Source organism: Aptenodytes patagonicus, chromosome Z (genome assembly GCF_965638725.1).
Source record: "Aptenodytes patagonicus chromosome Z, bAptPat1.pri.cur, whole genome shotgun sequence".
In the NCBI taxonomy this organism is placed as follows: Eukaryota; Metazoa; Chordata; class Aves; order Sphenisciformes; family Spheniscidae; genus Aptenodytes; species Aptenodytes patagonicus.
The window spans coordinates 3,801,844-3,828,133 of NC_134982.1; the positions used below are offsets into that span (position 1 = coordinate 3,801,844).

The window sequence follows — 26,290 nt, forward strand, 5'->3', positions numbered from 1 at the left end:
CGCCGCATGCACCATGCAGACCAAGAGCGAGGACTTGTTATGAAGCATCGGTAGCCCTATTACCATAAGCTACTGGAGAAACACCGCCCAACCTTCCGCAACACATGCTCCCGTGACATTGCTCCCAGCCAGAGCCAACCCAGGAGCCGAGAGACCACCCAGGAGAGCCAACCGTCAGCAAAGGCACAGGACTTCTGCCGCGGAGGTAAGGTCTCCCCAGCAAGGATCCCGTCACATACAAATTATTACTCCTGAGAGTAATAATTTGAGAGAAGATAGAATTTGAGAGAAGAATAATTTGAGACAAAGATCATTCCCACTCCAGCAACCTTATAAAACAAAGGGATAAGTGGCGCATGTTGGAATTTCCTGAGCAGATGAAAATTGCTTTCAGGGTTTGAGTCTCTGGGTTTTGGAGGGGGAGAGGAAGGGTTCTGGGGGGCTTGGGAGTTTCTTCTTCTTTTTATTTTCCCTTCTCCCCTTTAGAAAGAAGCAGAGTCTGCAGCCAGCTGTGCTGGCTTCCAGAAGAGGAGAACAATTAACCTGAAAGGAATGCATTTTTTTTTTAATATAGTACGTGGCACGCCAAACGCCTGGTATCACTTAGAGTGGCAGACGATTCAGTGACTCCCTCGCTGAGCAGCAGCATCTGAAAGCCCTGCGGAGAGCAAGCGATGCTTCCTCCCCGGTATTTAGCAGCCGGTTCAGCTCTGCCGTGAAAGGCAAGCTGGCAGCAGTCCTGCACGGAGCGAGCATCACCATCCATCCATCATCCACACAGACCTCTCCCATCAGTGCCTGTGCGAGCATGGCATCCTTCAGCAGTGCCGCTATCACGACCGGCGTCATCTTAAGTCTCCTCTCCCTGGTGAGTCTGTGCCATCAAATTACATCAATTTTTTTATGCTATGACTAGGCTAGCCCCCAAAATTTCATTTGGCTGGACTTGCCTGCCTCTCCACAGATGCCCATGCTCACGGACAGGGAGCAGAGCAGGAGACCTGGAGCTGCTGCAGGTCTGGCAGCGTGTCCTCCTCGCTGCGTTACTATCCTGCTGGCACAGGGAAAGCTCCTGCCGACGGCTCATCCTCCCCCACCGTGCCCTTCCCCACCGAAACGTGCGATGAGGAGGCCGACAGGCTCCTGCTGAATGAAGTGAGAGTAACCGGAGGTGCTCAAGGAAAACCCTGGCAAAGCCAGCAAGAGATGACTGTGCAAACCAGAGCAGGGGAAAAGCTGAGTCACTTCCTCCCCCAGAGCCCTAAATAGAGAAGAGTGTAAGGAAAATCATTCTCCAAGCTGACAAAAAAGGAAGAGAATCCCCAGTTTAAAAAAAAAAATAAATCAAAGTGCAGATAGTGACGGCAGAAGGGGAAGGGACAGAAAAGGCAGCCTCGTGCTGCAGCTGTAATGGGAAAGGCTGTCAGGAGCAGAGAGGGGCAGAGCATCATCCCCGGCTCCCTTGGGAACTGGGGGTCCACTAATCACTTTTAACAGCAGCACCAGCTCCAAGGCAAGTTCACAGACCATCGATGGTGCCGAAAAGCCGATGGTGCTGCAGCCTCATCTCCTCCAGGCGATGCTGCCGGCCGTGACCTCGGTCTCAACAGGAAACTGCAGCGAGCCCGGGCAGAGCCTGGCCGAGCTTCTGGGGACAGGTTTGATCCACTCCCCAGGGTGCAAACGCTCTACGTGGCAGCATGTGAAATGCCACTGTTAGGAGCAGTAACAGCATAATACTCAATTATCCATCCCAGCAGGTACACGGCGAGGCTAAGCTCAAGGCTGGAAAACCCTTTTGAACGGTGGGGTAGCGGTACAGGCAGGAGACTCTGGAGGTAAATCAGCCACCAGCTCTTCCCTGCAAGCTCGGTGGTCAAGCACAAAGTCCTGGGACAACAGCGCGGCAGCACAGAGTAGAATAGTTTGGGTTGGAAGGGACCTTTAAAGGTCATCCAGCATCATCCCATCGCATCCTCCCCGGCAGCATCCCTACAGCCAGCTCCTCCTTCCCCGCATTCAAGACAATTTGGGTTATTTCCGTAAAGAAAATTTAGTGACTTACTAAAGCCACTTCTGAGTTAACCGACCCACTTGCACCCAGATAGATATTTAAGCTCCCGATTGCTGCAGCCTCTCCTTGTAGGCAAGAAGAAATTTGGATTTCCCTCTTCCACCTTCTTTCTTACAGCCTGTAAGTTCTTATCTTTGAGACCTGCACTCCTCTGTCAAATTTGGCTGAAATTAGTCCCCGGGTTAAAAAAGCTTTTGGAGGAATAGCGAGTGACAGCCAGTCTGAGTGCATAAGCCTCATTTCTGTTAATTAAAAAAAAAAAAAAAAAAGCACAGAAATCTAGAGACGCTTCAAAGTGGCCATTTGCAGTCGATAAATAAATCTTCCACCCCATGTAACGCAAATATAGAGGAAAAAAAAAAAAGCTGTGCAAATATCCTTTCTCGGATCCGATTCTGAGAAAGACAATGTGTGCTCCACAGATGCTCCGAAACCCAGGAGGGAGGGAGAGGGATCAGCACCCTGGGGTGAATCTTTGCATTAAAAGCATCCAGGCAGGGAGGGATGCTGCGGGTCTGCCAACAACCAAGTGCTCCATAGGGATACGATGTCCGGCCCAACACCGATGCTGCTCCGAGCATCCGCAGAAGCAGGAAAAAACACCCCACTGCCCGTGCCAGGCCGGCACGGGGATGGACAGAGCAGGGATGCAGGAAGGGATGGAAAACTCGTCATTCACCAGAAGAGCTTTCCAGAAGCCTGTGTTTCATTTCAGAGCTGCCGTCGGATGCGAGAAACTGCCGGTCCCAAAACAAGGGGAAAAAGCCGTCGGAGAAAGCCATACATCACCTCGTCACAGCTGGTCCCCTGCAGCGCTTCAGCCTCTTCATCTGCATCCGTGGCCTCCTCCTCCTCTAGCGGCATCCGTAGCCATTGTGGTGAGACCCCACGGCCCCTGAAAACTCCACCTAACTCATCTACCAGCTTGCAATGATGAAATAGGAACGTGGCAAGAAAAATAAAGAAATCATTTCCAAAAGCACCCCGAGCCTCCACGTCCTGCTGTGAAGCCTCCAGCTGCAAAAATTATTGCTGCAAGCTTTAGGATCGCCAGCCCGGCTTCCCGAGCCAGAGAAAAATGTAATCAAAGATGCCTCCAAGCCATTTGGCATTTCTTGGATCATCGATATGCCCTGATCTAAGGGAATATGGCTCCTGTGGGTGCAGGCATCCACCCCCATCTCTTCTCACCATGCAAAGCGAACACCACCTTAAACATAAAACATTTCTCTGTTATTAAACTCCAGCTGACAACCACAGCACAACCACAACCCTTCCTGCTTTCTTTTCCTCTCTTGCCCAGACACCCAAGATGGTATTTTTCACGGCACATTATTAAAATCCCCTCTGGCTTCGTTGCAGCCAGACACGGCGCCCAGGAGCCCTCCGGCCCAGGGGGTTTGTTTCTGGCCAGGTGATGCAGGGAGATGCCAGCACCCAAAAGCAAAACAGCATTTGCAGACCACTGCTTCAAGCTGGCTTGGTTGGACCTAGACTACACCATAGTCCTGCCGGTGACCAGAGCGCACACTTCTCTGCAGGACAAAAAAATCCTTTAAAATTCACCCCACAATTATTCCTGCAAGATCCCCCATTAGCAAACACTAAGATGTGTTTTTGCAGACCTGAACACCCTTCAAAGCCACCTGCAGAAGCTGGTGGCCCTAAAATGACGTCTCCGCGAACCACATAGCAGAAGGAGCAGCTCGCAGCCACGGCCATGGGTGAGCCCAGCTCTGCAAAGCGGCTGCCCCAGCCCCCATCTCGCCCAAGGCTGTGCCACCCGCGACCGGCTCCATGCCAGTTGGCAAAGCTCTGGCTTCACAAACGAGATGCTCAGTGCTTGTGACGGCCGAGACCCCTGAAATATCTGCAGTGCATTTCTGTTCTAGCTCAAAAGCATTGTGCTTGCATAGGCAGACTTGTGAAATTTAATCAGACGATGCAAAACACTCGGGATCGTTCCTACTTATTTGCAGAAGACCTTTTCAACGCTAGCTTGGGGATGGACTGGGTGCCATCCCTGTCGCGTGGCACAGCACAACTGATCGCAGAGACCCAGACCCGTGCCACCCTTCCCACGCCAACCCAGCCGCTTGCCTCCCGTGCCAGCTATCACCCAACGCAACCGGCGGCGGAGGGATGGCGACAGCTTGGTTGTGAACACCAGCTTCTCCCAAGGTCCTGGTGAACGCAAGCCAAGCAAGATGGCTCCTCCAGGATTCCCTGAGTTCAAAAGCGTTTTTCAGATTTAATTACGAACCCTGTTAACGGTTCCCCGTCGCAGGTGGCTGGGGAAGCTGGTGGCAGCTGTGTGTCTCCCTGTAGCTTCTGCTTCGGCGTGGGGCAGGCTCCAGCAGTGGTGAAGCCTTCCCGGGGCAGCGCAGGCTGTACAAACCAGTCCCAGTGAGCCAGGCCAGCTCCAGAGGGAGGGGGAAGGTTGGTTGGAGTTTTTTTTGCATTAAGGCCAATTAAAATCGCTGGTGAGAAATGAGAAGCTTGTGGGCACCCGCGTGCATCCTCAGGTCACCTGGGCATGACGTGACACCAAGGGATGGGGCACACCACACAGCTGCCCACCTCCGCTCCCCATCCAAGGGACAACCCCCACCACGGACACGTCATCCCACCCATAACCCTTTCCGTCCCGCCACCTGAGAGATGCAGATGGCTTCCACCACCACCCAGCAGCGTGGTGGACGCAACCATGTTGGGGAAGAAGGCGAAGCTGAGCTAGTGCTGGTGGCCACAGAGGAGACGCCCTCGATAAATTGCTGCATGTTATGAAATACTCCTGAGGCAGGCTCCTGGCCGACAGGCGTGGCAGGATTTGGTCCTGCAGAGGTAGCAGAGGCAGAAGTTTAGTTGTGTCACCGCAGCTTCTCCTACCACCTAAGAAACCAGTTTTTTCTTCTCCTGTACCACGACTGCTACGTGCCTGGGGGACAGGGGAGGCCAAGGGTTGTCTCTCTAGGAGGGGAGACAGAAGCAATGGCTTTTCTGAAGTAAGCACGAGACTACTCCTAGTCAACCTGTGGTCCCTAAAGCCTCAGAGGTCCATGGACTGCCTCAAAGGAGTCTCCAAAAGCTAACTCAAACCAGCAAAGATCTCAAATCCATTTACAGAGACACCATCCCCATTCCTGGCCACTGTTGGGGCACCTCTACATTTCAGAAGACCGACAATGATGATGCAGAGTCCAGCAAGCCAAGACCGACCACGGCACAGCCCAAGGCAGACATGGGAGAAACAAAACCTCTCTTTTCAGCAGGAAAGTTGATGGTTAAATGCACAAAAGCTTTGAGAACATCCAATGTCATCCCCATTTCAGTCTGAACTGAGCAGGAAACATATTTCTCTTAGGATCACCAGCAAGGCATCTTGTTGTAAATGACTCTATATATATATATATATATGCACACTCATATATATAAATAAATAAAAATAAAATAGCCAGTCTCTCAAACAAACAGAAAATGATTGGTTAGCTACACTAGCCCTTTATTTCGGATGACTCAGTAATGCGCTAATTACACTCAGGTAGCAGAACTGCGCCTTCTCCGAGGAGTTTCACAAGAACATCCCAAAGCATTTACGGATGCTTTGTCCAGCATTTACGGAGATTATTTGTCCAGAAGCCTCAACGCTTCCAGATTTTCGAGACAGGAACAGTTGTCCTTTCCCCAACCTGATGAAGACCATGAGCTACCCCAAACAGAGCAGCAGACTGTTAACTCTGAAACTTAACGATGGCATGTGTAATGTAAATGTCTTAATATTTCTGCCAAACTGAAGAACAATGAAATCATTAACAATATTTATTTGCTCCATATTTTAATAGAAATAGTCAGGCAATATGCTAAACGTGCCCCAAATACCTCCTGAAATAGCTCATCTGCTGCCCCCAGCTTCCACAGAAACCATAGGGTCTTGCCGTACTTTTAGATATAGCTCCTCACAAATACACAGGACCCCAAAGACTCCCTTGAGCAGCAAGAATATGAAATTAAATGAGGTCCAGGAGGGTTTTCTTGCTGCTCTGCAGAGACCTACAGGCAAAAACTCAACCAGTGATAACTACCGCAATTTCACACCACTCCTGCTGGGAAAAGACCAAGCAGCAGCAAGGACAGCTGCAAGGAGAAATAGGAGAGAGAGACCCAAAATGAGAAGGAAGGGGAGAGTCAGCACAGCAAAATTTGTGCTCACCAGGAGACCACAGTAGAGTGAACCCAAGGGAGCACTTCACCCCGAAGTGGGGACGCTCAGAGAGCAAAAAAAGAGTATTTTTCTCTTCCAAGACAGAGTGCTGAAGGAGGGACATCTGGAGATAAAGCTCAGCACCTTGTCATCTTCCCTTCCACAGTTTGGATCAAGGGCTAACAACTATGAAGGATGTTTTCATGCTTTGCACGTTATTTTTCACGGCGCTCAGGAACCCTCTGTAGACCATTCCCATCCCGTTTGTGCACGAGGCTGACTCAGCTACGGGAACAGAGGTGTCAAAGCCAGCCAAGAACCTCAGGTAGCTCGCTCCTCTCTCACATCCCCCTGCAAAGGCAGAACTTCATCGCCACAAACGGTTTCTCCGGTCTCCCGTTGGCTGGGGAGCTCCTGGATGTTGGGCTTCACCCTCCAGCTCCCCTGAGACAAGTCGCATTCCCACGTCACCTTCACCATCCAACCGCTGCTCCTCCGCTTTCCTTTAAAAGCAACCCGAGATCTTATAAATGATTAAAAAAATGCTTCCTAAGAGCTGGACAAGTCCCACAACACTTTAACCGTGACACCTTAAATTCGCAGAGCCCTCCAGTGCAGCACCCGCATCGCAAGGAGGGCTTGGACAGAGCTCAGAGGGAAAGAGCTTTACATACAAGCACAGCCTGAGCTTCCTAAAACAGACACCGCTCATCTCTCTGCGAAAGACAACACACAACGCAGGGAAACCACAGCCTACAAATTTCACTTAAGGCTCAAGGGATTAAAATCCAGCGCAAGGTTTTGCTCCCGGACCTCACGATCAGCAAGGGCAGAGCAAAGCCTTTACGGTCCTTACGGGGAAAAATGATGTGGATTGACACAATAAAATGGTTTTTTTCCACTCACTGGAGACAAAGTGTCAATATTTGCTTGTCGGGGTCACATAAGCCATAAGCAGACCAGGATGCTTCCCTCTCCATCCCACGTGGCACCCCCCTGCCAGCATCTGGATGCTCAGAGGATGGTCCACCATCAAAAAGCCTTCCTAGATTTCGGAGAGGAGGGACTGTTAAATCACCTGGTCTTATTTTGGTATCTTTGGGTTGAGAGAAACAACCTGGAAGCTCAGTGTATCTTCTGCTTCCTCCCATCTGTTTCGTTTCCGTTAACAAGGCCGTGACTTCAAGCTTCATCCTGCACCTGCCTGAGTGGTGGAGGAAGAGTAGCACGGATTACTGGAGCGGGAGTGAAGGTGGCACAGACGGACACGTGGAAACAGCCTATTTCAGAGGAGCCACCAGGTCCCCAGAGAGGCCCGGGTCACTCCAGCCCTCCTCATCATGCTGGGAAACAGCACCTGCCCCTTTCCAATCTAATGGGATTGCTACCTCATCCAATGTGGGGTCTTACTGGTGGGGGTCTGACCCCTTCCAGAGGAGCCTGACACAGGGAACGGCCCTGGGAGATGAACCTTTAGTATCATTTTATGGAAAAACAACTCCAAGGACTGAGTTTTGAGGCACTGGGACGCCAGGGATACCCGGCAACTGCGCCTCCAGACGTATGGCATTGCTGGGAGCAGCTGCGGCAAAAAACGTCCCGCGACTGCCGGCTGCTCTGCTGCCACTAACATCTGTTGTCCCCTACTGTCACCCACGGTGCCCGAGACCACGTGCAGCCAGAGTGACTCTGCAAGAAAACCGATAATAATAAAATAACAACAAAATTTAGCCCCCTGGTGAGTCCTCGCTCGCTACAGCCAAACCCAGCCCTGCATCAAGGATGGGGAAAGCACCTCCCAGGAGGTGGGAGATGCTCCCACCTCCGGACCACGCAGCAGCGGACATCCCACCCGGGGACGTCCCCCCCCTGTAAAGATGCTCAGCCTTAAACCAGGTGGTACCTTTGTGCCTGCGCACGCTGCCACCGCTCTCATCCTCCCGCCCCGGCGCTTTGCTGTGCACGAACCACCGCCAGCTTTGCTGCAAAGGGGATAACGATGAACGACGCTAATTGCTATAGGGTCCGGCCGAGCGCTTGCGTCCGATGGGTTTCCCCTCTCCTTTTTGTCTGGGGGGGGGGGGGGGGCGGGTGGTCCTCGCCGGAGGAGACGGAGGGAGAGGCCAGCCCTGCCCTTCGTCAGGCACCCGCTAACGAAGCGGTCCGGGAAGCTTCCAGAGGCCGAGAGCCGTACCCGAATCGGGCCCCGGACTTCGGTCGCCCCCGTGCCCGCCCTTCCCGCCGCTCGCCTTTGCGAGGAGAGGGAAATATCGGGGGGGGGGGGTGGGGGGGGGGGGTGAGGGGGGTGCGCTCAACCTCCACACACCAATTGTCAGGGAAGGGAAAAAAAAAAAAAAACCCAAACCCCACACGGGACGAGGCCGCTCATGCAAGGCGGTTACCGAAACCAGCCGGGAGGCCAAATCCCGGCTTCATCTGCAAAATCAAAACCCAACCCCACGGCGGCCCAGCCAGCCACGCCGCCCGCAGCCCGGAGCGCACCCACGCGTGGGGCTGGGTCGGGTTTTTTTTATCATTTATTATTATTGTTTCCGAGGGAGACAAAAGGCGGGACGTGCCCCCCCCCCCCCCCCCCGCCGTCGCCGCCGCCCCGGCTGCTGTGTCATCGCCCCCCCCCCGGCCTTACCGTGCTGCGGTGCCGGGCGGTGTCAGGCCCCCGCCGGGAGGCTCATGGGCGCCGCGCTGAGGTGGGGGGGGAAGGGGGGAGGGGGGGGGAAACGGGGAAGCGGGGGGGAGGGGGGAAACGAGGGGAGCCGCCCGCCCGGGAGGAGACACCCGGCTCCGGCTCCGGCGGAGGGACGGGCCGGGGCGGCCGGAGAGTGACGCGCCCGCCCGCCCCGCCCGGCCCGGCCCGGCCCGGCCCCCGCCGCTGCCTCCTCCGCCGCCGGCCCTGCCGGGAGATGTAGTCCGCGCCCCACCGCCCGGCCTGGCCGCCCGACGCGGGCCGGTGGCGGCTCCCCCGACATCCCAGGGGTTCTTCATCAGCCCCCCCCCCCCTCCCCCGCGCCCCGGACCACCGAGGCCACCCGCCCCGCCGGGACCGGCTATTAAACCGCCCGGATTTCAGCCCAGCTTTTGCGGTGCCATTTCCCGGCCCCCCCCCGGGTTGAACACCGTAATTCTCCTTTTCCCACCTCCACCGCCGGACCATCTCCCCGGGCAGCCGGGCTGCATCCTTGGGGATTCAGCCCGAGAACCGCATCCTCTCCCGTCCCTCCTCCTCCTCCTCCTCCTCCTCCACGGTCAGTGGCATCCATCCGGGCTTTAAGGAGGTGGGTTTTAAGCTGAGCTTAAAAGAAGCAAACTGCAAATGTTTCCATATAAATCAAGCGTTTCCACATAAATACACCAAACTCTGAGTCGAGAAATGGAGAAAACAGAATTGGAACACCTCTTAAACACCCTTCTAGCCAGCTGGGTCCGTTTAACCCCTTCAGACCTGCTCAAAGCCACATGGAAATGTTCCTACGAGCCATTTAAATCACCTCCTCCTTCCCCTTGCCCCACCAGGCTCCCAAAACCACCAGCCCGCCTAATCGTTCCTCTTTTCCCGTTGTTTGGGTTATATTCAAGAGGTAACTTTTTCCCTGGCCATGGATTCTTTGTCTCTCTCCGTCTAGTTCTGCCGTAACATTCATCCGGATAAACGGATCATGTTAATGAACATCAGTGGAAGAGCCGCAGCCATAAATTAACCGGGAGAGCTGGCCTCTGAAGAAACCTTAATTCTACTTTGACGGCAAAATCGGATTCAAAAGATCTCTCTCCCTGCTGTGCTTTATTTTTGGCCGTATCCTTTGCTGGGCAGGTTGCCATGACAACCTTATATTCACCGGAGGGTGGCTATAATTGGGAGAGCACATCGTTAATTTAGCTCCAGGTTTTTGTGTGGTGGGTTTTTTTTTAATTTTTTTTTTTTTTTTTATTTTGTCGTATTTTAAGCAAGGGGAACCGCCTGGATTTTCGTATTTGTATCTGTGATCATACTACGGCTTAATTATTAATCCGAGCGCCAACAGCGTCGCTCCAGCGAAGGCTGAGCTGCCGTGCAGAGCTCACCGGGGCAGACAACGGCTCTGCCCGCATCCCGTTTCTCCGGCTCATCTCCTCCTGCAACCCCCCCCCCCCCCCGCCCCCCCAATCCTCTCCAGCCCCCCGAGCCCCTAAGCCGAGAGTCCCCAGGACCAGGGTTTCCCAAGGATGCTCCTGGTGTGTGAGAGCAGGGTCGAGGTAAAAAAAAAAGGTAGGATCCGCTCTTACATTAATGAGCATTTTTTGCAATGCCAGTGCGACTGGGATTGTCACCTTTAACCTGATAACAGTTCTTCCCAGCTACTTTTTGATAGCAAATCTCCCTCTTTGGAGAACGCCGGCCCGTGCGAGTGATGATAATGGCGTGAACGCGCTGGCACGTGTAAAGTCCTGCTCCTGGGTGGGCAGATTGGGTCCTGGCCCCGCGTGGTGGGACCTCTCCGAGCATCCCGCTCCTGCCCCAACCTGCTCAAGGCATCCCTGACCTGGCGACGTTGCAAAATGCCACCGGGCGCTCGCCTCCACCCTTGCTGGAAGGAGGAGGGCAGCAGGGCTGGGGATTGGGTGCTCTGGTTCAGGAGCCCAGATGGGTGCTGGATCAGGGCACACAACTTCCAACCTGAGATTTTTTTGGGGGGGAATGACCCATCCCACAGAGCGCGGTGTCTGCGGGAGCGTGGGAGGGAGCTGGATTCATTCCTCTAGTAGGTGGGGGGGCGAATTTGGACCGGGATGACAGCAGGGTGACTAAAGGGAACGTGGCACGTGGATCGGGTGCTGTGAGCTATGGACGGGGCAGGGTACACCGCCTTCTGCCGGGCAGCATCAGCCCAGGACTCGGGAAAAGGTGCCATCTCTGCCATCTCATTCCCACCCTCGCCTGGGTTTGGAGCTCCACGGCCACGCCGGTCGTGGCATTCGTTATTAACCTGTCCCGGCAGGAAGAGAGAAAATGCAGCTTTACGGTAGCCGGGGACTTTCTCCGGGAGCTGGGGCGGCTCCAGGTCCAAAGAGCAAAGCGGAGCTGCCGGTCCCGTCCCCACGCGGGTGTAACCCTGCTCCCTTCCACCCCGGCGCCTCAGCCCCTCCGATGTGCCCGCTCAGCGGCTCGGCCTCCTCCTTTTATCCCTGCTTCTGGCTTCGTCCCGTCGTAGCTTGGCAAAGGAGGGAAATTGGGAAAGGAGAGGGTTTCCACTTCAAAGAAAAAAAAAAAAAAAAGAGGAGTTGTGAAAAGCCGGGGATGGAGGAGGGAATGGAAACATCCTTCTTTCAAGGAAAAGATGCTGTGGCTGCTGTTCTGGTTACCATACGCCAGGTAATAACACGAGGTGACTCAGTGCTTGGGAAATTAAATTGGCTCTTTATTAAAAACGTGTATTTAGGGAGGTAGTGAGGCATCAGGGGAGTTCCTCCATCGCCGTAGCAGAGAAAATTGAGGCAGGCTGCCTGGCTCCTTATGCTGCCAAGCACAGAGTCCACAAGATGCTGGGACCCGCGCGGGCAGGCCCGTATCCTGCCTCAGCATCCTCCGAGGGATGCTCCCGGGAAAGCGCTGAGCATCTCCGGGAAGATGTTAAGAGCCTCCCTCAGCTCTCTCCCAATTCAGTGGGAACTGGGGGATCTCCGCCAGTGGGAAATGCTCCAGCCTCAAGACTTTTGTCCCAGGAAAATAGCAAGAGACAGAAAGAGCAGCCGGGGACGCAAAGATATTTGAGAGCACAAGCTGCAACCAAAAAGATGCCGTGCCGAACTCTGCCCTCGCCCTGGCAATACCCTTTAAAATGGCTTAGCGATGATGGGAACCTGCTGCTTCGAAGGGGAAATATAGAATATTTATGAAGTACCTTGCCTGTGGCTGTGGCGTGCTGGTAGCTTGGCCCTCCTTCGCTAGCTTGGAGTAAATCTTGGCTTTACAGAGCGTAGCTGAAGGCAAAGTTCAACGTTCTGTTCAAATTATACATCCCCCGCGTGGAAAGCTCGGTTATACATACAGATAGGTACTGGAAAAAAATAAACTGAAGAAGAAGGGAATTCCTTTCTTCTTCCGCAAGTACTTCTGGCATAGGTGGGATGGTGGGGATGTCTCCCAGGATGGAGACACAGTGATGCCCTCAGCAGGTTTCTAAGAAGTGACCACCAAAGTGTCACCATGGTCATCAAGTGCTTAGATGCTCCATCAGAGACTCCTGCAGGAAAAGAAATCCTTTCAATAGTTGGGTCAACAATCTTCCTGCCAGAGTCAGAGAGATCATTATTCTGGCCGGGCTACAGTTGAGTTGAAAGCAAACAGACCTCCTCTAAAATCCAAATAATAGACCTACTGTAGAAGCAAGGACTGGAGACAGACAAGGTCTTTATTCCCGTCCCGACAGAGCCTGAGCGACGGCTCTGCCCTCCTTCCCGAGCGTGGAGATGTCTGTCCGTGCCTGGGGGGCCGGCGGCGTTGGACGTGGGGCTCCAGCGGTTCCTCCTCCACCCAAATCTTACGGGGTGAGATAGCCTGGCTGCAAAGCTGGAGAGAAACTGAGGTGATGGGACGTGGATGCGGCCAGCCGAGACATTTGCGGCAAAAGACAGACAGCACAAAGCTGTGAAGACTCTCTCCTTTATATATATGTGTGTGTGTGTGTATATATATATATATATATAAAAAAATCAAATTTCAGAGCAGGGTACCCACGGGTGAAGCAATGCTTTGCTGTGGCAAGAGGAGAAGCTGGTTTTGAAACGCCGAGTGCGGGGACAGGCTCCTTCCCCCACTTCTCAGTTATTTTTAGAAGGGCATTTGTATCCAGCGCAGCGATCGGTGCCAAGGCTGTTTTCGAGTCAAGGCTAAATTCACTGGTATTCGCCGGAGGTCTGGAACAGGATGGGTCCGGGCTCCTGGAGAGCTGGGCTTATGAAGACCGCTTTGCTGCAGATGGGTTGAAATCCAGCTCTGATGCTGCTTTCCATACTGCGGGTGAGAAGGTGCAACTCAGAACATTTGGATTTTCTCCTTGACCTCCCATGTTGCTTAAAATTATATCCCTCATTTCCCATATTTCACATAACTCAGCTGTGTAATGGGGCTACCTGGTCATAATTCATGACTTTCCTCCCCTGACTTAATTCACAGCTACACCTTTGGATTGAAGAGGCCTTAGAAATGCAAAGTATGATTACCCAGGTAAGAACAAACTACCAGTTTAAAGGATTGCCGCTGTTCTAGCCCCAAGGAAACACGTGGGCATTTGCAAAGGTCAAGCTGCTGAGGAGGCCGAGCCGAGAGCTGGCAGAGGCATCGCAAGGACTTGGGATGGGTGGTGAAGGATGTCCTTCCACACCAGGCAAGGCAGATCTTGTCAGGCGCCTCCTTAGGGTGACAGAAAGCATCTCGGACAGGGTCATCAACAACGGTGGGTTTGCCGGAGAACGGAGTCAAATTAGCCATTGACAAGCGCGTTTTGCAGAGGCACGGCTGGCCAGGAAATGTTCCAGCAGCCCAGAAATATCTCTCTCTTCCCTTGGTTGCAAATGGGATTTTTTTTTTTCCATAATCCTTTATTACGGATATTAATTGCATGAGAGGATTGCGATGCTGCTTAGAGGGAATCGCTGATCGGTGGGGTGGGAGAAGAAGCAGGGGAATTTCACTGGCGTTAGGGCGAGGGGTGTGGAAAATCCAGGGCGCTGGATGGAGGATGACAGCAAGGCACTCTTGCAGTTTCACTCTCCGGGGAAACCTTATTGCGGCCTTTCAGTACTTAAAGGGGGCTTGTAAAAAAGATGGGGACAGACTTTTTAGCAGGGCCTGTTGCGACAGGACAAGGGGGAATGGCTTTAAACTAAAAGAGGGGAGATTCAGACTAGATAGAAGGAAGAAACGTTTTACGCTGAGGGTGGTGAAGCACTGGCCCAGGTTGCCCAGAGAGGTGGTGGATGCCCCATCCCTGGAAACATTCCAGGTCAGGTTGGACGGGGCTCTGAGCGACCTGATCTAGTTGAAGATGTCCCTGCTCATTGCGGGGGGGTGGGACTAGATGGCCTTTAGAGGTCCCTTCCAGCCCAAACCATTCTATGATTCTATGGTTCTATGAATTGGCCATTTCATCACTCGCTATTATATTCCGTGCACGCAATTTTATTGCCACTGTTGATTTTTTAGCCCCAAAAGAATACCTGGAATGAAGTAGTAGCAAGAGGAAGACTAAAGGATGGTTTTGGAGGAAAGCCTTGCTTTAGGCAAGCTGGAGATCTAGCACTCTGGTCCGGGGAATACTTTTCATTAGAAACAAGGCTGAAGAGGGAAGGCTGGGCACCACACCGAGCTGCAATGGCTGCACCATATGAGCTGGCTCTACCAGAGCCAGGGCAGGTACCGCCGTGGGGCTGGTAGCCCAACGCTTGGCTCGAGAAGGGTGGAAGGCAGCATGACTCAAGGGGCTTGGATGACCTGGGCTCTGCCACTGGTGATGATAGATGAAAGCCTCCAGTTCTCGGCTTCAGTTTTCCTCCCCTGAAATGGGTACAGCTCTACTTACCCTGTTGGTAAAGTACTTTGTGAGTCAGCTTTTGCCAGGGGTAAATCACCACCCGTGTTTGTAGAGCTGCCAGCAGCCCCGGGTTAGCAAGGACTGAGAAGGACTCTTTGAACGTCTGCCTCTGGTCCTCAGGACAAAGTCCTAGGAGAAAATCTTCCTCTTTGGGAAAATGAGAAGTGTCTCAGGGTGTTACAGTCTTGTGCCTCATCTCCTTCAGGGTGGTGGCAGCTTCCTTGCCTGACCTTGGGTTACTCCAGGATCTGGTGGGGAAGAGGACGGAGCCCACCAAGGAGGCTTTCACCACACGCCTACTCACACCCGCAGCCCAGCTTCTTGCTTCTCCTGCTCCTGCGAGCCCACATCCTCTGCAGTCACCTTCCTGCACTCGCTGTTATCTCCCACGCATCTTCTAATGGTGCCTTTCCTGGCTCTGACTCACCTGCTGGTATGGAGATCCTCCCTTCCTCCCAAAATCCTCTCTCATCTCCACCTGCCGGCGGAGCCACCACAAACAGGAAGGAGGGTTGGCCGCAAACATCCCTCCAGCACCATTTAAGATGGGATCGTGCTTGGCTGAGCTTGGAAAATAAGTATATTTTTTGTCAGGTAAGTATAGTTTGTATATTATGTGCAAGGGGGAAACCATCAGGGTTGCTCAGACTCCGTTCCTTCGAGGGGAAGGACTTACGCACCTACCTCCACCAAGGAGGTATGATGTCTCAGAGCACCCGAGTCTTTCATCCTCTGTTTCCCACTGGGCATCTCCACACTATGAAATGATAGTCCTTAACCACATAATAAAACCCTACTCCGGACAAGGCAACTTGCGGTTTCGACATGCCAGCAGGTCAGGCTGAGCAATGACAAGAGCCCAGGATTTATCCTTGGTCTGCTAATAAAACAAACAAGCTTATCTTCACGTGGGCTTTGCTTCTTATCACATCGCTTTGATAAAAATACGCCCGGCTGAAGTCCTCCCCTCCCTTCTCCGGCAGCTGCCGAGGGCCGGTGCCCCAGTTTAGACCCCTTCGCCTTCCCAGTAAGGTGACTGTGGAGGAAAGGGAAACATTTTTGTTCCCTCCTCGCTGCAAAAGGTGTTAGAAGGGCTCGACACGCTCCTGCTTTTGATAGGGGGAAAAAAGAGATAACAGTATCAAATCACCAGCACGCCGGGCGTATGGCAGGTATTTTATCATGCTGTGGCCTTCAGGAACCAGAGCAGGGCAGATTTGTATTAACCATGCTGGGACAGAAATATATACATGCTATAGATATCCTCATATATGCAGACAGGATAGCACGTACGCGAGATGGAAATTGGCAGCTGTCGAATAAGCAACAACGTGAAGGTACCTACTGACCCGCTCAACAGAAGTTGGTTATCCCCTCCAGGATAGGCACTGGTTAAAGATTCGGCTGTTTGAGAGCAAAAGTTCTATTTATTTTCCCCAAAAGACAGAGTGCACGAAGTCTGAAATAACAGAAATAATGAAAGACCTTTTCACCTGGGTCCGACCGACACTTTGCACGCCCGTGAGCTGTGGAGCGTGTCAGGCACCGAAGGGCCAGAGGGGCTGGGGGAGCCTCCCGCTTCCCCGTCACCCCTGGGTGCTGCTAGCCACCCACCCCTTTCTCCGGTGGCTTAGCATCACCCTGCCATCAGGCTGTCTGGCATATATTAATTTATTTTCCAAGCAGAGCAACGCTTCCCAGCTAACAGCCTCCTTCCCCCCTCGCTTAGCATCATTCACGGCTCTCACCGGAGGTATCTTACTTGTCACCTTTTTTTTTTTTCCCTAGCTCTTCCCCCAAAAGCCTCATTTGACCCCGTGCCACGACTGACACCCAGAAGGGAAACTGAGGCATTTACAACAGCCATTAAAAATCAGTACCTGGGGCCCTCTGCATCGCCAGGGTGGTGGGTAGCTTTTGCCCCAGAGCCGCAGCCGCTCATAAACGTATCACGCTTTAGCTAAATCAGGTTGTTTTACCCAAATCTCCTCAAACCATCCTGTTTTGCTGACTGGAGGAGACAGGAGGAGCTCTGTGCCTGGGGGATGGCTTCCAGGAGGCTGAGCTGGGGCTTCCCGGGAACATGAGGCTCACCAGGAGCCTTCATCTCCTGCTACCCCTTCCTCATCAGCCTCCCCCCATCAGCCAAGGACGACGGATGAGCTTCAGATTCCTGACGGCAAATCCATCAACCCCAAGGCTTTCTCACCCTTGAAATTCACGCCCAAGGAGGATGCACGCATCCCTTCTCCCCTCTCCTGCCTCTCCCTCCATCACCAGCACCTCCGAGCTGCCTATTTCCTAGGTTTCTGGTAAGAAAAAGACGGCTGAAGGACCACCGCCGTGAGAGAACTGCAGATCAAATCACATCCACAGCTGTCCTTCGGATATTTGGACTCACACGGTTGCGAAATATTTTACCGGGTTTCCCAGCTTAGACGAGAAGCCAGCTCCTACTTGCTGGGAAGGGACGTGTTTCCCTGGGACACCCCTCGTGGGGGGACGTGCAGGCATGGGTTGGAGCACTGAACACCCCACCCCCGTTTGCTACAGGCTCTCAGACTGCCCACGCTTTTTCCTAAAAAGTCACCCAAATGCTATAAAGAAGCAGCAAGCTTTTTCAGAGCTTTGGCTGTAAAATAAACTTGCTTTTCTAATATGTCACTATAGCACGACGGTTCTCCAACCCAGCTGGGGAGCCCCGGGCAGGGATGGTCCCACAGCACCCTGGCTTTGCTGCGTACCAGGACTGGACCATTTTCCCCAGGGATGGGACACAAGGAGATGTTTTCCTATGTTTCCTCCCTACGTCGCGTGAGGAAATTCCCTTTGTTTCAGAAGTGACGGTAAAATCTGGGAAGATGCTGAGTTCACCTCTCCTGAGCTTCGCTCCTATGAACAAATATTAGCAGGTCTTTGGAGCTAGACCAAGAATGAACAAGCTCATCCCTTCAGTCAGCAGTTATTCCAGTGTCCCCTCTTCTTCTACTGCTGAAATAAAATGTTTAATTTAACTTGATTTCTAAATTATCCTCATTAAAAAGGGCTAGCAACACAATTAAGTGCACTCCACAGAGAGAAACCGCTTTCTTGAAAAGAAAGTAATCATGAAAGACCTGCTTTTGGACTCCAGATAATACAATTTCCAGCAGATAATGTTTAATTTCTGTATAATAAACCCATGTTCCCCGGCTGGGCTTCGTTCACACGGGCTGAAGTGCAGACAGTTATAGCAATAGTAGACTCAAACCTTGATTAGCATCTTTCAGGTCCTGGAGCTGAGAAAAACCTTACTGATTAGAAGTCCATGAAGTTTGTAAGGCACTTCTAGCCATTTGGAGAAGTATTGCAAAGCCAAGCCCCTCAAAATCCTCAGCATCTTCTGGAAAACCATGAGATTTTGGGTTCTAGAACAGAATAGTTCAGTTGGAAGGTACCTACAACGATCATCTTGTCCAACTTCTCTCCTGGCCAAGTTCTGAGCATTTATGGGGCGCTTGGCAATCGCACCAGGTAAAATCCTCTCTTAATGATATATTTGATCCATTTCTGGATTCTAGCAAGTTTTTGGAAAAGGCATCGGATGTTGCCAGAGTCATGCTACAAATCACAGGAGAGCAAGGTGATGGGAAAGGATTTTCTCCAGTTTTAAAGAAAAAAAAGCCTGGTCACCTCTCCCAAGCGACGTATTCTCCTAGGAGGGATTGGACTTCAGAAAGGGCTGAACTTTGCTACAAAGATAGCCCTGAATAAATCTCCTTCTATTCGTTCTCTCCAGGACACAGTGATTATAACTGACGAGAAATGATCAAGAAATACAGGGATGCATGGCAGGACATGAAAGATGGACAAATTTAGTTGGAAGCGTTTAACAGCAAAGGTAATTAAGGGTGTGGGACCTGGGGCTGTGGTGGATTCCTCATCAGCTGGAGTCTTTAATCAAAGTCGTTTCTTTTTTTGGTGTATTTAATAGAGGCTTCTAAAGTAGCGTGCTAGGGCTTAAACAAAACGGTGGACATTGTATGGGGATTACTGGGTGCTGTCCTTTGGGCTACGCAAGAGAGGGCATCAGAGGAGACCGTCCCTCCTGGCCTTGAGCTCGGCAAGTCTATTCCTGCTCGCCTTGGGAAATATCCACATGCAGACATTGCCTTGGAGATCCTGGATAAATTATTTGGGTGTGCTTGGATGCAAAGGGAAGCGTCAAACCTTGTGGCATCCCTGGCTGTGACGGGGCTGTGACCACCCCGCGAGGGCACCGGCCGACTGAGGGCACTGGGGAGAAAACGCGTGAAGGGAAATAACTCTATCTGGAGAGATAAGAGTTTTGGGGTTTAATAGATTTGAGTTTGTATGAATTAAACGGGCTCTTTGCAAAGGATTTATCCATCAACCAGATCTCAGGCACTGGGAGTACCAACACCCCTCACAGTGCTGCAGGCCTGAAGATCAGATAACATATCTGATGGCCCCAAGTAGCTAAGATACTTCCAACATATATAAGGAGGTTTCTGTTTCCCATCTCCAGCATCAAATTATTGTTCGTGCATGCCTTTGCCTCCTGCTGCCTGACTCCCCTGGCGTCAGGGGGTTTGGCAGAGGTGTTGATAAACCACATCCACGTAATATAGAGGAATATAGTCTTCCCCATAATAATGGGAATATATAATTCACAGTAATATGTGGGAATTGTGGGAGGACATCTCAGAGCAGCAAAGGTCCTCTGCGTCGCCGGGGGGCACAATACCTCCACCAAGGACCAGACTGAGGAGCTCCTCCTTGGTCCCACCGCACTCCTTAACTAGCTCCACGTCAAGCACGTTTCCCCCAGAGCTACAGCCCCATCTTTCCCCATCCCCTTCCCTCCTCTTAACACCAGAACCTACCTGAGACAAGAGCGGGGAATTGGCTGCCTCTCCTGTCCCAGCAGCACCACATCCAACACCGCATCCAACGGCAGCTCCAGCTTTGAACGCCGGCGCAGACCAAGCAGGCCTTTGGAACTGCCGCCCTGGGCTCCTGTTGCAGTTCACGGCAGGTGAAAGGCGGCAGCGAAGCTTACTCAAAGCGTAGTCAAACAGAGCTGGGTTTCTGCCTCTGAGCCATCGACCGGAGCAGCCGGTATTTTGGTGGTTTTCTATAGGTTTCATGCAATAGTTGGTCACATAGAGAACGAATTCTAGGAATGCTGGCGACCACGGTGAGAACAGGTTCTCACCACCGTGACCCTGATATACCAGTAGCCTCCTCTTCCCGGCCCTTTTCCCACATCGGAGCCTTTGCTGGCAGCAGCCAAGCCCCAGAGCAACCTGAGTCAGGTCCTGAACAAGCACCGAGAGGAGAGGAGTCGTCCTGTTCCCCTGCGGCTGTAGTGCACAGCCTGTTCCAGCCTTGGATGTTTCCTGCTCGCGAGATGGAGGCGTTTGCTGGCATGGGTTATCGCCGTCCACCGTCTGGCCTGAGGACACCCCGGCAGAAATACAACTCTTGGTGCATTCACCCCGGTGTTCAAAAAACTAACCTGGAGCCACATTTCTCCGTGAATGCTTCTGAAGCGCACGATTTATTAGACCGTTTCTATTAGACCATCAGACCATTTCTCGTCGACCATTAGACCACATCTCTTAGAGACCCTCACCCTCAGCATCCCCAGCCGTGCAGTAACATCCAGTACCGCATCCCTGCCTGGTGCCCTTTTCTCACACAGATGTTGTTCCCATCACTCCCACACCCATCCTCCGTCCGGTTGAAGTCACCAGCAGCGGCGACACGCGGAGTGGACATCAGGACATTTCCCTTTTGGATTTGGGAGAGCAGGGAGAGAAATCTCATTTGGGGAAAAAGAGGGTTTGTTTTGTATTTAAACCTTTTCCTCCTACTCAGAGTAAGTCCGGTAGAATCCCCCTTTACTGAGTTGCTCTTTGGTTTAGCACATACCCAAATATTCCTGCGTCTGCAGAACAGCACTTGCTGTTCCAGTGCGAGTCCTGGGGATGCTGAGGGATGATCCAAAACGGCACCAGCATCACAAATAGAAAGGGCTCTGTTGAATTGCCCGAACGCTGGTGTCTTATGCCAGCTGAGACACCCTCGGGTGCTCAGAGGTTAGAGGTGCTGGGCAGCCCCAAATTTCACAAATTTCACTGGAGCTTCTCTTCTGCCAATGCAGCTTGGAGATGAGTGGCATTTCCAGGGGGGGACACTGAGATTAAAGATAAGTTTCATTTTTAAGGAGCAATCATCTGTTTTGGCTCTTGCAAGGGGCTACAGCACAGCAAGCCCGCGAGGAGCACATAAGCTAGTTGTTTAATTCCAGCTATGTCGTTTCATACATAACATCCTCCCTTGGAGGCTGTTAAGCCACTGTTAGAGCGGGAATTGTTCCTGAGCGCTGGGTTTAGCGATGAATCGGGTTGACCATGGCCATAAGCTGCTGCTCGAGCCTGCGTACGGGGAGGTCACCTCTTGGCAAGAGCCTGGCTGCTATCTGCCAGCTCAGGAAGGCTGGTTTGAGGTGACATTCAGAGATGAGGTGAGGTCTACCTGCTCCCCCAAGCCATGGTGTCCCTCATCCTGCCTCAGAGCTGCTAACGGTCATGATGACGCCCCAGCCAGGAGGGTCTTCATCCTCCGGGTCCTCCTGGGCAAACCCAGCCCAGACACGGCACGTGCTCTGGGCATGGGCGGGCAGAGGAGGAGAGCTGCCTACCTCGTGTGTGGAGCAACAGGATCTGTGAAAGACAAGAAGAGCAGCGGTTACATCAGTGTATTTGGTACTTGCTACCATCTGAGCAGAGCCTTTGGGTACCTCGCAGCCCACACACGCAGCCGTGCGCCTCACGGTCATCGCCGGGCCTTCAACACCGCACCACGCACCACAAAGCCTATCTCTGTGCCCTGCGCTGCCCTGCACCAGTGATTCCATCTGCAGCCTTCGTAAAAGATGGGTTGGAAATGGGCTTGTCTCTGGTGCTTCTGCAGCCCGGTGCTCCCCCATCCCCATGCTCCTGCCTCTCAGTAGCCCTCCATCCTGATGCTCCACATCCTGGCGCTCCTGCGTCTCCGTAATCCCCCCCCACCTCCCAGTGTTCCTGCGTCCCTGTGCGCTTACATCCCGGTACCTTCCCCCATCCTGGTGCTCCCCCATCCCGGTACCTTCCCCCATCCTGGTGCTCCCCCATCCTGGTACCCCCCATCCCAGTGTCCCTGCATCCCGGTGCGGTTGCACCCCCGTACCCTCCCGCATCCTGGTACCCGCCCCACGCTGGTCCTCATCCCAGTACCCCCTTCCCTCATCCCGATACACCATATCCCGATATCCCACCTCCCGGTGCTCCTCAGCCCGGCACTCCCATCCCGGTGCCCCCATCCCGGTGCCCCCATCCCGGTGCCCCCATCCCCGTGCCCCCATCCCGGTGCCCCTATCCCGGTGCCCCCATTCCCGTGGCCCCATCCCGGTGCCCCTATCCCGGTATCCCCATCCCGGTGTCCCCCCGCCCTCCGCCCCCTCCCGGCGCTGCTGCCCCCCCGCCCCGCCCCGCCCCGCCCGGCAGCGGCGGGCGGTGACGCTGCGGCGCCCCCTGGTGGCGGCGGGCGCGGACTGCGGGCAGCGCCTCTGCCTGCACCCCTACCGGATCCCCCGCCTGCACCCACCGGATCCCCTACCTGCACCCCCACCGGATCCCCTACCTGCACTCACCGGATCCCCTACCTGCACCCCCACCGGATCCTCTACCTGCACCCACTGGATCCCCCGCCTGCACCCACCGGATCCCCTACCTGCACCCCCACCGGATCCCCTACCTGCACTCACCGGATCCCCTACCTGCACCCCCACCGGATCCTCTACCTGCACCCACTGGATCCCCCGCCTGCACCCACCGGATCCCCTACCTGCACCCCCACCGGATCCCCCGCCTGCACCCACCGGATCCCCTACCTGCACCCCCACCAGCTCCCCTACCTGCACCCACCGGATCCCCTACCTGCACCCCCACCGGATCCTCTACCTGCACCCACTGGATCCCCCGCCTGCACCCACCGGCTCCCCTACCTGCACCCCCACCGGCTCCCCTACCTGCACCCACCAGATCCTCTACCTGCACCCCCACCGGATCCTCTACCTGCACCCACTGGATCCCCCGCCTGCACCCACTGGATCCCCTACCTGCCCCCACCTGAACCCCCGCCTGCACCCACCGGATCCCCCGCCTGCCCCCACCTGAACCCCTGCCTGCACCCACCTGAACCCCTTCCTGCACCCACTGGATCCCCTACCTGCACCCACCTGAACCCCCACCTGCACCCCCACCTCCCCTACTTGCACCCACCAGATCCCCTACCTGCACCCCCACCGGCTCCCCTACCTGCCCCCACCTGAACCCCCACCTGCACCCACCGGATCCCCTACCTGCCCCCACCGGATCCCCCGCCTGCACCCCCGCGATGCAGCCCTGCCAGCAGCCCCCCCGCCCCCGCAGCCCGCCCCACCGGCTTCCCCTTCCAGCCAGGCCTCACAGAGGGCATGCGGGGCGCGGGGGGGGGGGTGTCCCTGCCTGCCACCCTGCCTGCACGCCCACGGCTCCCACTTGCAGCGAGAGGACACGGGGGGAGCCCTTCCCACCTGGACCCATGCGGGGCATCTCCCAAACCTTCCCCTAGAGCGCCATGGGGGATGGCGCAGAGGGGCCCGGCAGCGTTACGGAGCATCCCGTGGAAAGGGATGAGAGCAGGAGGGACGCTGAGGGTGGTGGGGATGGGAGCTCAGCAGGTGGGTCTGCGGGGAAGGACCACGTCCACGAGCTGCTGAGGTGCACGTAAGCCCTCGCACGCTCCGGGTCCCACCCACCACATCTCCTCCAGCGCGCAGAGCACCCAGAGAGCCCAAACAGCCGCATCCCAGGAGGAGGCTGGCAGGCAGATCGGGCTGCGCTTTCAACCCCGGCCGTCTCGGCCGCGGGAAGGCCAGCGACCGCCCCACGAGCTGCCGTGAGGGACCATCTGGGACAGGCTGTCTCATTGCATGTTGCCCGGCTGCCCGCAGCCCTTTGGGCTCAGCAGCTGTCCTGCTCTCGAACCAGATGCATGGAATCTTCTGCTCTTGCAGCCCTGTCTTCCAGTCACCCGTCCCTCCCTGCCCGCGGTCTTGCACAAGATGAAGATTTTTCCCTTGTGCCTTGGAGCCAACGAGAAGGGACGGCGTGTTCCCGGCCGTCCCCGAGGACGTCCCTTCCCCCAGTGACCCACCGCAGGGCCCCACAGCTGTGACAAGCAAGCGGGTCCCTTTGCCACCTCGGTGTCAGACCATCCTGGCAGGGTTCATACACGACCAGAGGAAGGTTTTAAGATTTCTTGCTTGGAGCTTTATCAGGCAGCTTTACTTTGGGGAAAAGTTTGGGAAAGGAAAGAGTCGGCAGGGAAAAAGCACCGGCTTATGACGGAGACGGGGACACCAGGAAAGCCCACAGCACCTGCTCCCAGCCCAGCTGCCAGGCACGGCAGGCTGGATTTACCGTCGGCTGGCCTGGATGTGCCAGCCGCTGAAGGTGCTCCCGTCGCTGCAGAGATGGTCACCGCTGAGATTTCAGTGCCCAGGCAGGGTCCCGAGCTGAGCGCTCCTACCTAGAGCAGTTTGGGGTTTGTTGTTTCCCCTGCCCAAAGGCATCCCGAGGCTGAAGACGTCCTTATGAGATCCCTCCAAGTGTAACTGTGGTCGGACCCACTCCGGACCCGGTGTCAGCCTGGCTGCAACAGGCTGCAGAGCGCAGGCTGGGAGAGCAAGCTCTGCCCCCGCCATGGGGACAGGTATCATCTCCTAACCCTAACCCTTTAGGGATGGAGACCACTTGGGGAAATGCTGCCAGGAACAGCATGGTACGAAGTGACCTAGCTTCCAGCAGCCAGGCGTCAAAGGTGTGAATTGGATGCAGCTCCCAGCTCAATTTCTTCTAACCACCCCTTCCTCCGGGAATGCAGCTCAGGGCCTTCCTGAAGCCAGGGTTGGAGATGAAAAGGCAGAGACAACCTGCAGCAGCAAGTCCCATAGCTGCATCTTTGCAAGAAGATACTTTAAAGTTTGTTTTAACTTGCTCCTTGACCTCCTTTGGATGCTGTCTTGTTCTTCCCCTGGAAGTAATGAGTATTTTGTTCTCCAGAGGCCACCTCCACACCCATATGTGAATGCATCTTCTCTGCTCTCGCTCTTAAGACTTCACGGGCATAGCTTGAGACCTGTTCCACTTCCCTGAACATCATTTGCACTGGGGAAAGTGCTGCGAGAGGTAATTGGAGCTGCAGCTTATTTCAAATAATAACAATTTTAATGTACAGGACTGTGCCAGCAAGCTAAGAACTGGACTCAGGCATGAAGGTCTGGTGGGACACTAGGAAGTTCTTCCATGCACAGGAGAAAGTCCAGGGCTGTGTCTACGCAGAGCTGGCTTCCCTGCCGGAGCAGCTGGCCGTGTCCCAGCGACGCAGTTCTGTACTGGGAAGGATCTGGCCCGGGAGATCTCTCCTGGGTTCCTGTGCATCCACCCAGCAACCCAAAAGCACGAGGGCCTTTGATTTTAAGATCAGGACCTTGCCTTTGCCCGTGACTGATGAAGCTTGCTCAGCACCGGCTGGTGGTCTGCTGGGTGCTGACAGGGTGGGTGGTGCACAGGCTGCTCTGCTCGGCCCACATGCCCTCTCAGTGGCCATGGTGCCACACAGAGGGTAGCATTTGGTGGCACTGAAGTGACACTGAGCCCACTGCCATCTTTTTCTCCAAATGCATCTGAGCCAAGGCCCTGCGTGCCGCTCCAAGCCCAGGGGCTCTTACTTACACTCTCCACCATTTGGAGAAGAGCCCTTCCAGGCTTTTCTTCCTCCTGCCCATCACCTGCCTGAGCACGGCTGCTCCAGGGAACCCCCACACGCATGCAGAAACCTGCTGCCCACACGTGGCACAGCCGGACATGCCACATGCCCACCATGTCCCTGCAGGTGCCACAGGAGGGACCGGTGTTTGCAAGGGCCAGCCCTGCCCCCGGCTATGGTCAGCACTTGTCCAGAGGCAAGAAATCTAGGTCCTGCTTCCATCCCTGACGCCTTTGCAAGGTGGGTCTAACCCCTCCGAGTGCTTCCCCACCTCTCCCAAGAGGCACGAAGAGGGGTAGGAAACGAGGTTGGGGAAAATCCACCTTTCCCGAGTTCCCTAGGAATGGAAATTAAATTAGGGAGTAGCTTGGGGACCAATGTAATGAGAGGGCTGGGTTACATAGCAGGATAAGCTGGAGGCCGGATGAACGAGGGTGGAAGGAACTCCCCGTTTCTCAGGGCACCTTGCTGGAGCACCGTGCTGGAGCATGCTGCCTCTGAGCCAGGCGCTGTGGGAGCAGGCTCTCGCTCTCCTGCTGGGATCCAGTGATGGGAAACTGGAAGGGA

At 54.4% G+C, this 26,290-nt stretch overlaps 1 protein-coding gene across 4 annotated transcripts in view; it reads right to left on the reverse strand.

The window, feature by feature from the left end:
* The window catches only part of LOC143172346 (CBP80/20-dependent translation initiation factor-like), a 149,737-nt gene extending 140,248 nt beyond the window's left edge, over window positions 1-9,489 (reverse strand). Inside the window, exons 1-2 of one of the 4 annotated variants that reach the window (XM_076361661.1) lie at window positions 8,923-8,960; window positions 8,179-8,257 (exon numbers count right to left, since the gene is read on the reverse strand). In XM_076361661.1, coding sequence (XP_076217776.1) covers window positions 8,179-8,211 — 33 coding nt within the window. In that variant the 5' untranslated portion in view covers window positions 8,212-8,257; window positions 8,923-8,960. Of the gene's footprint in view, window positions 1-8,178; window positions 8,258-8,922; window positions 8,981-9,430 lie in introns of those variants that run through there. The other 3 variants (XM_076361662.1, XM_076361664.1, XM_076361663.1) reach the window with 3 other exon arrangements.
* Window positions 9,490-26,290: the final 16,801 nt, after the last annotated feature.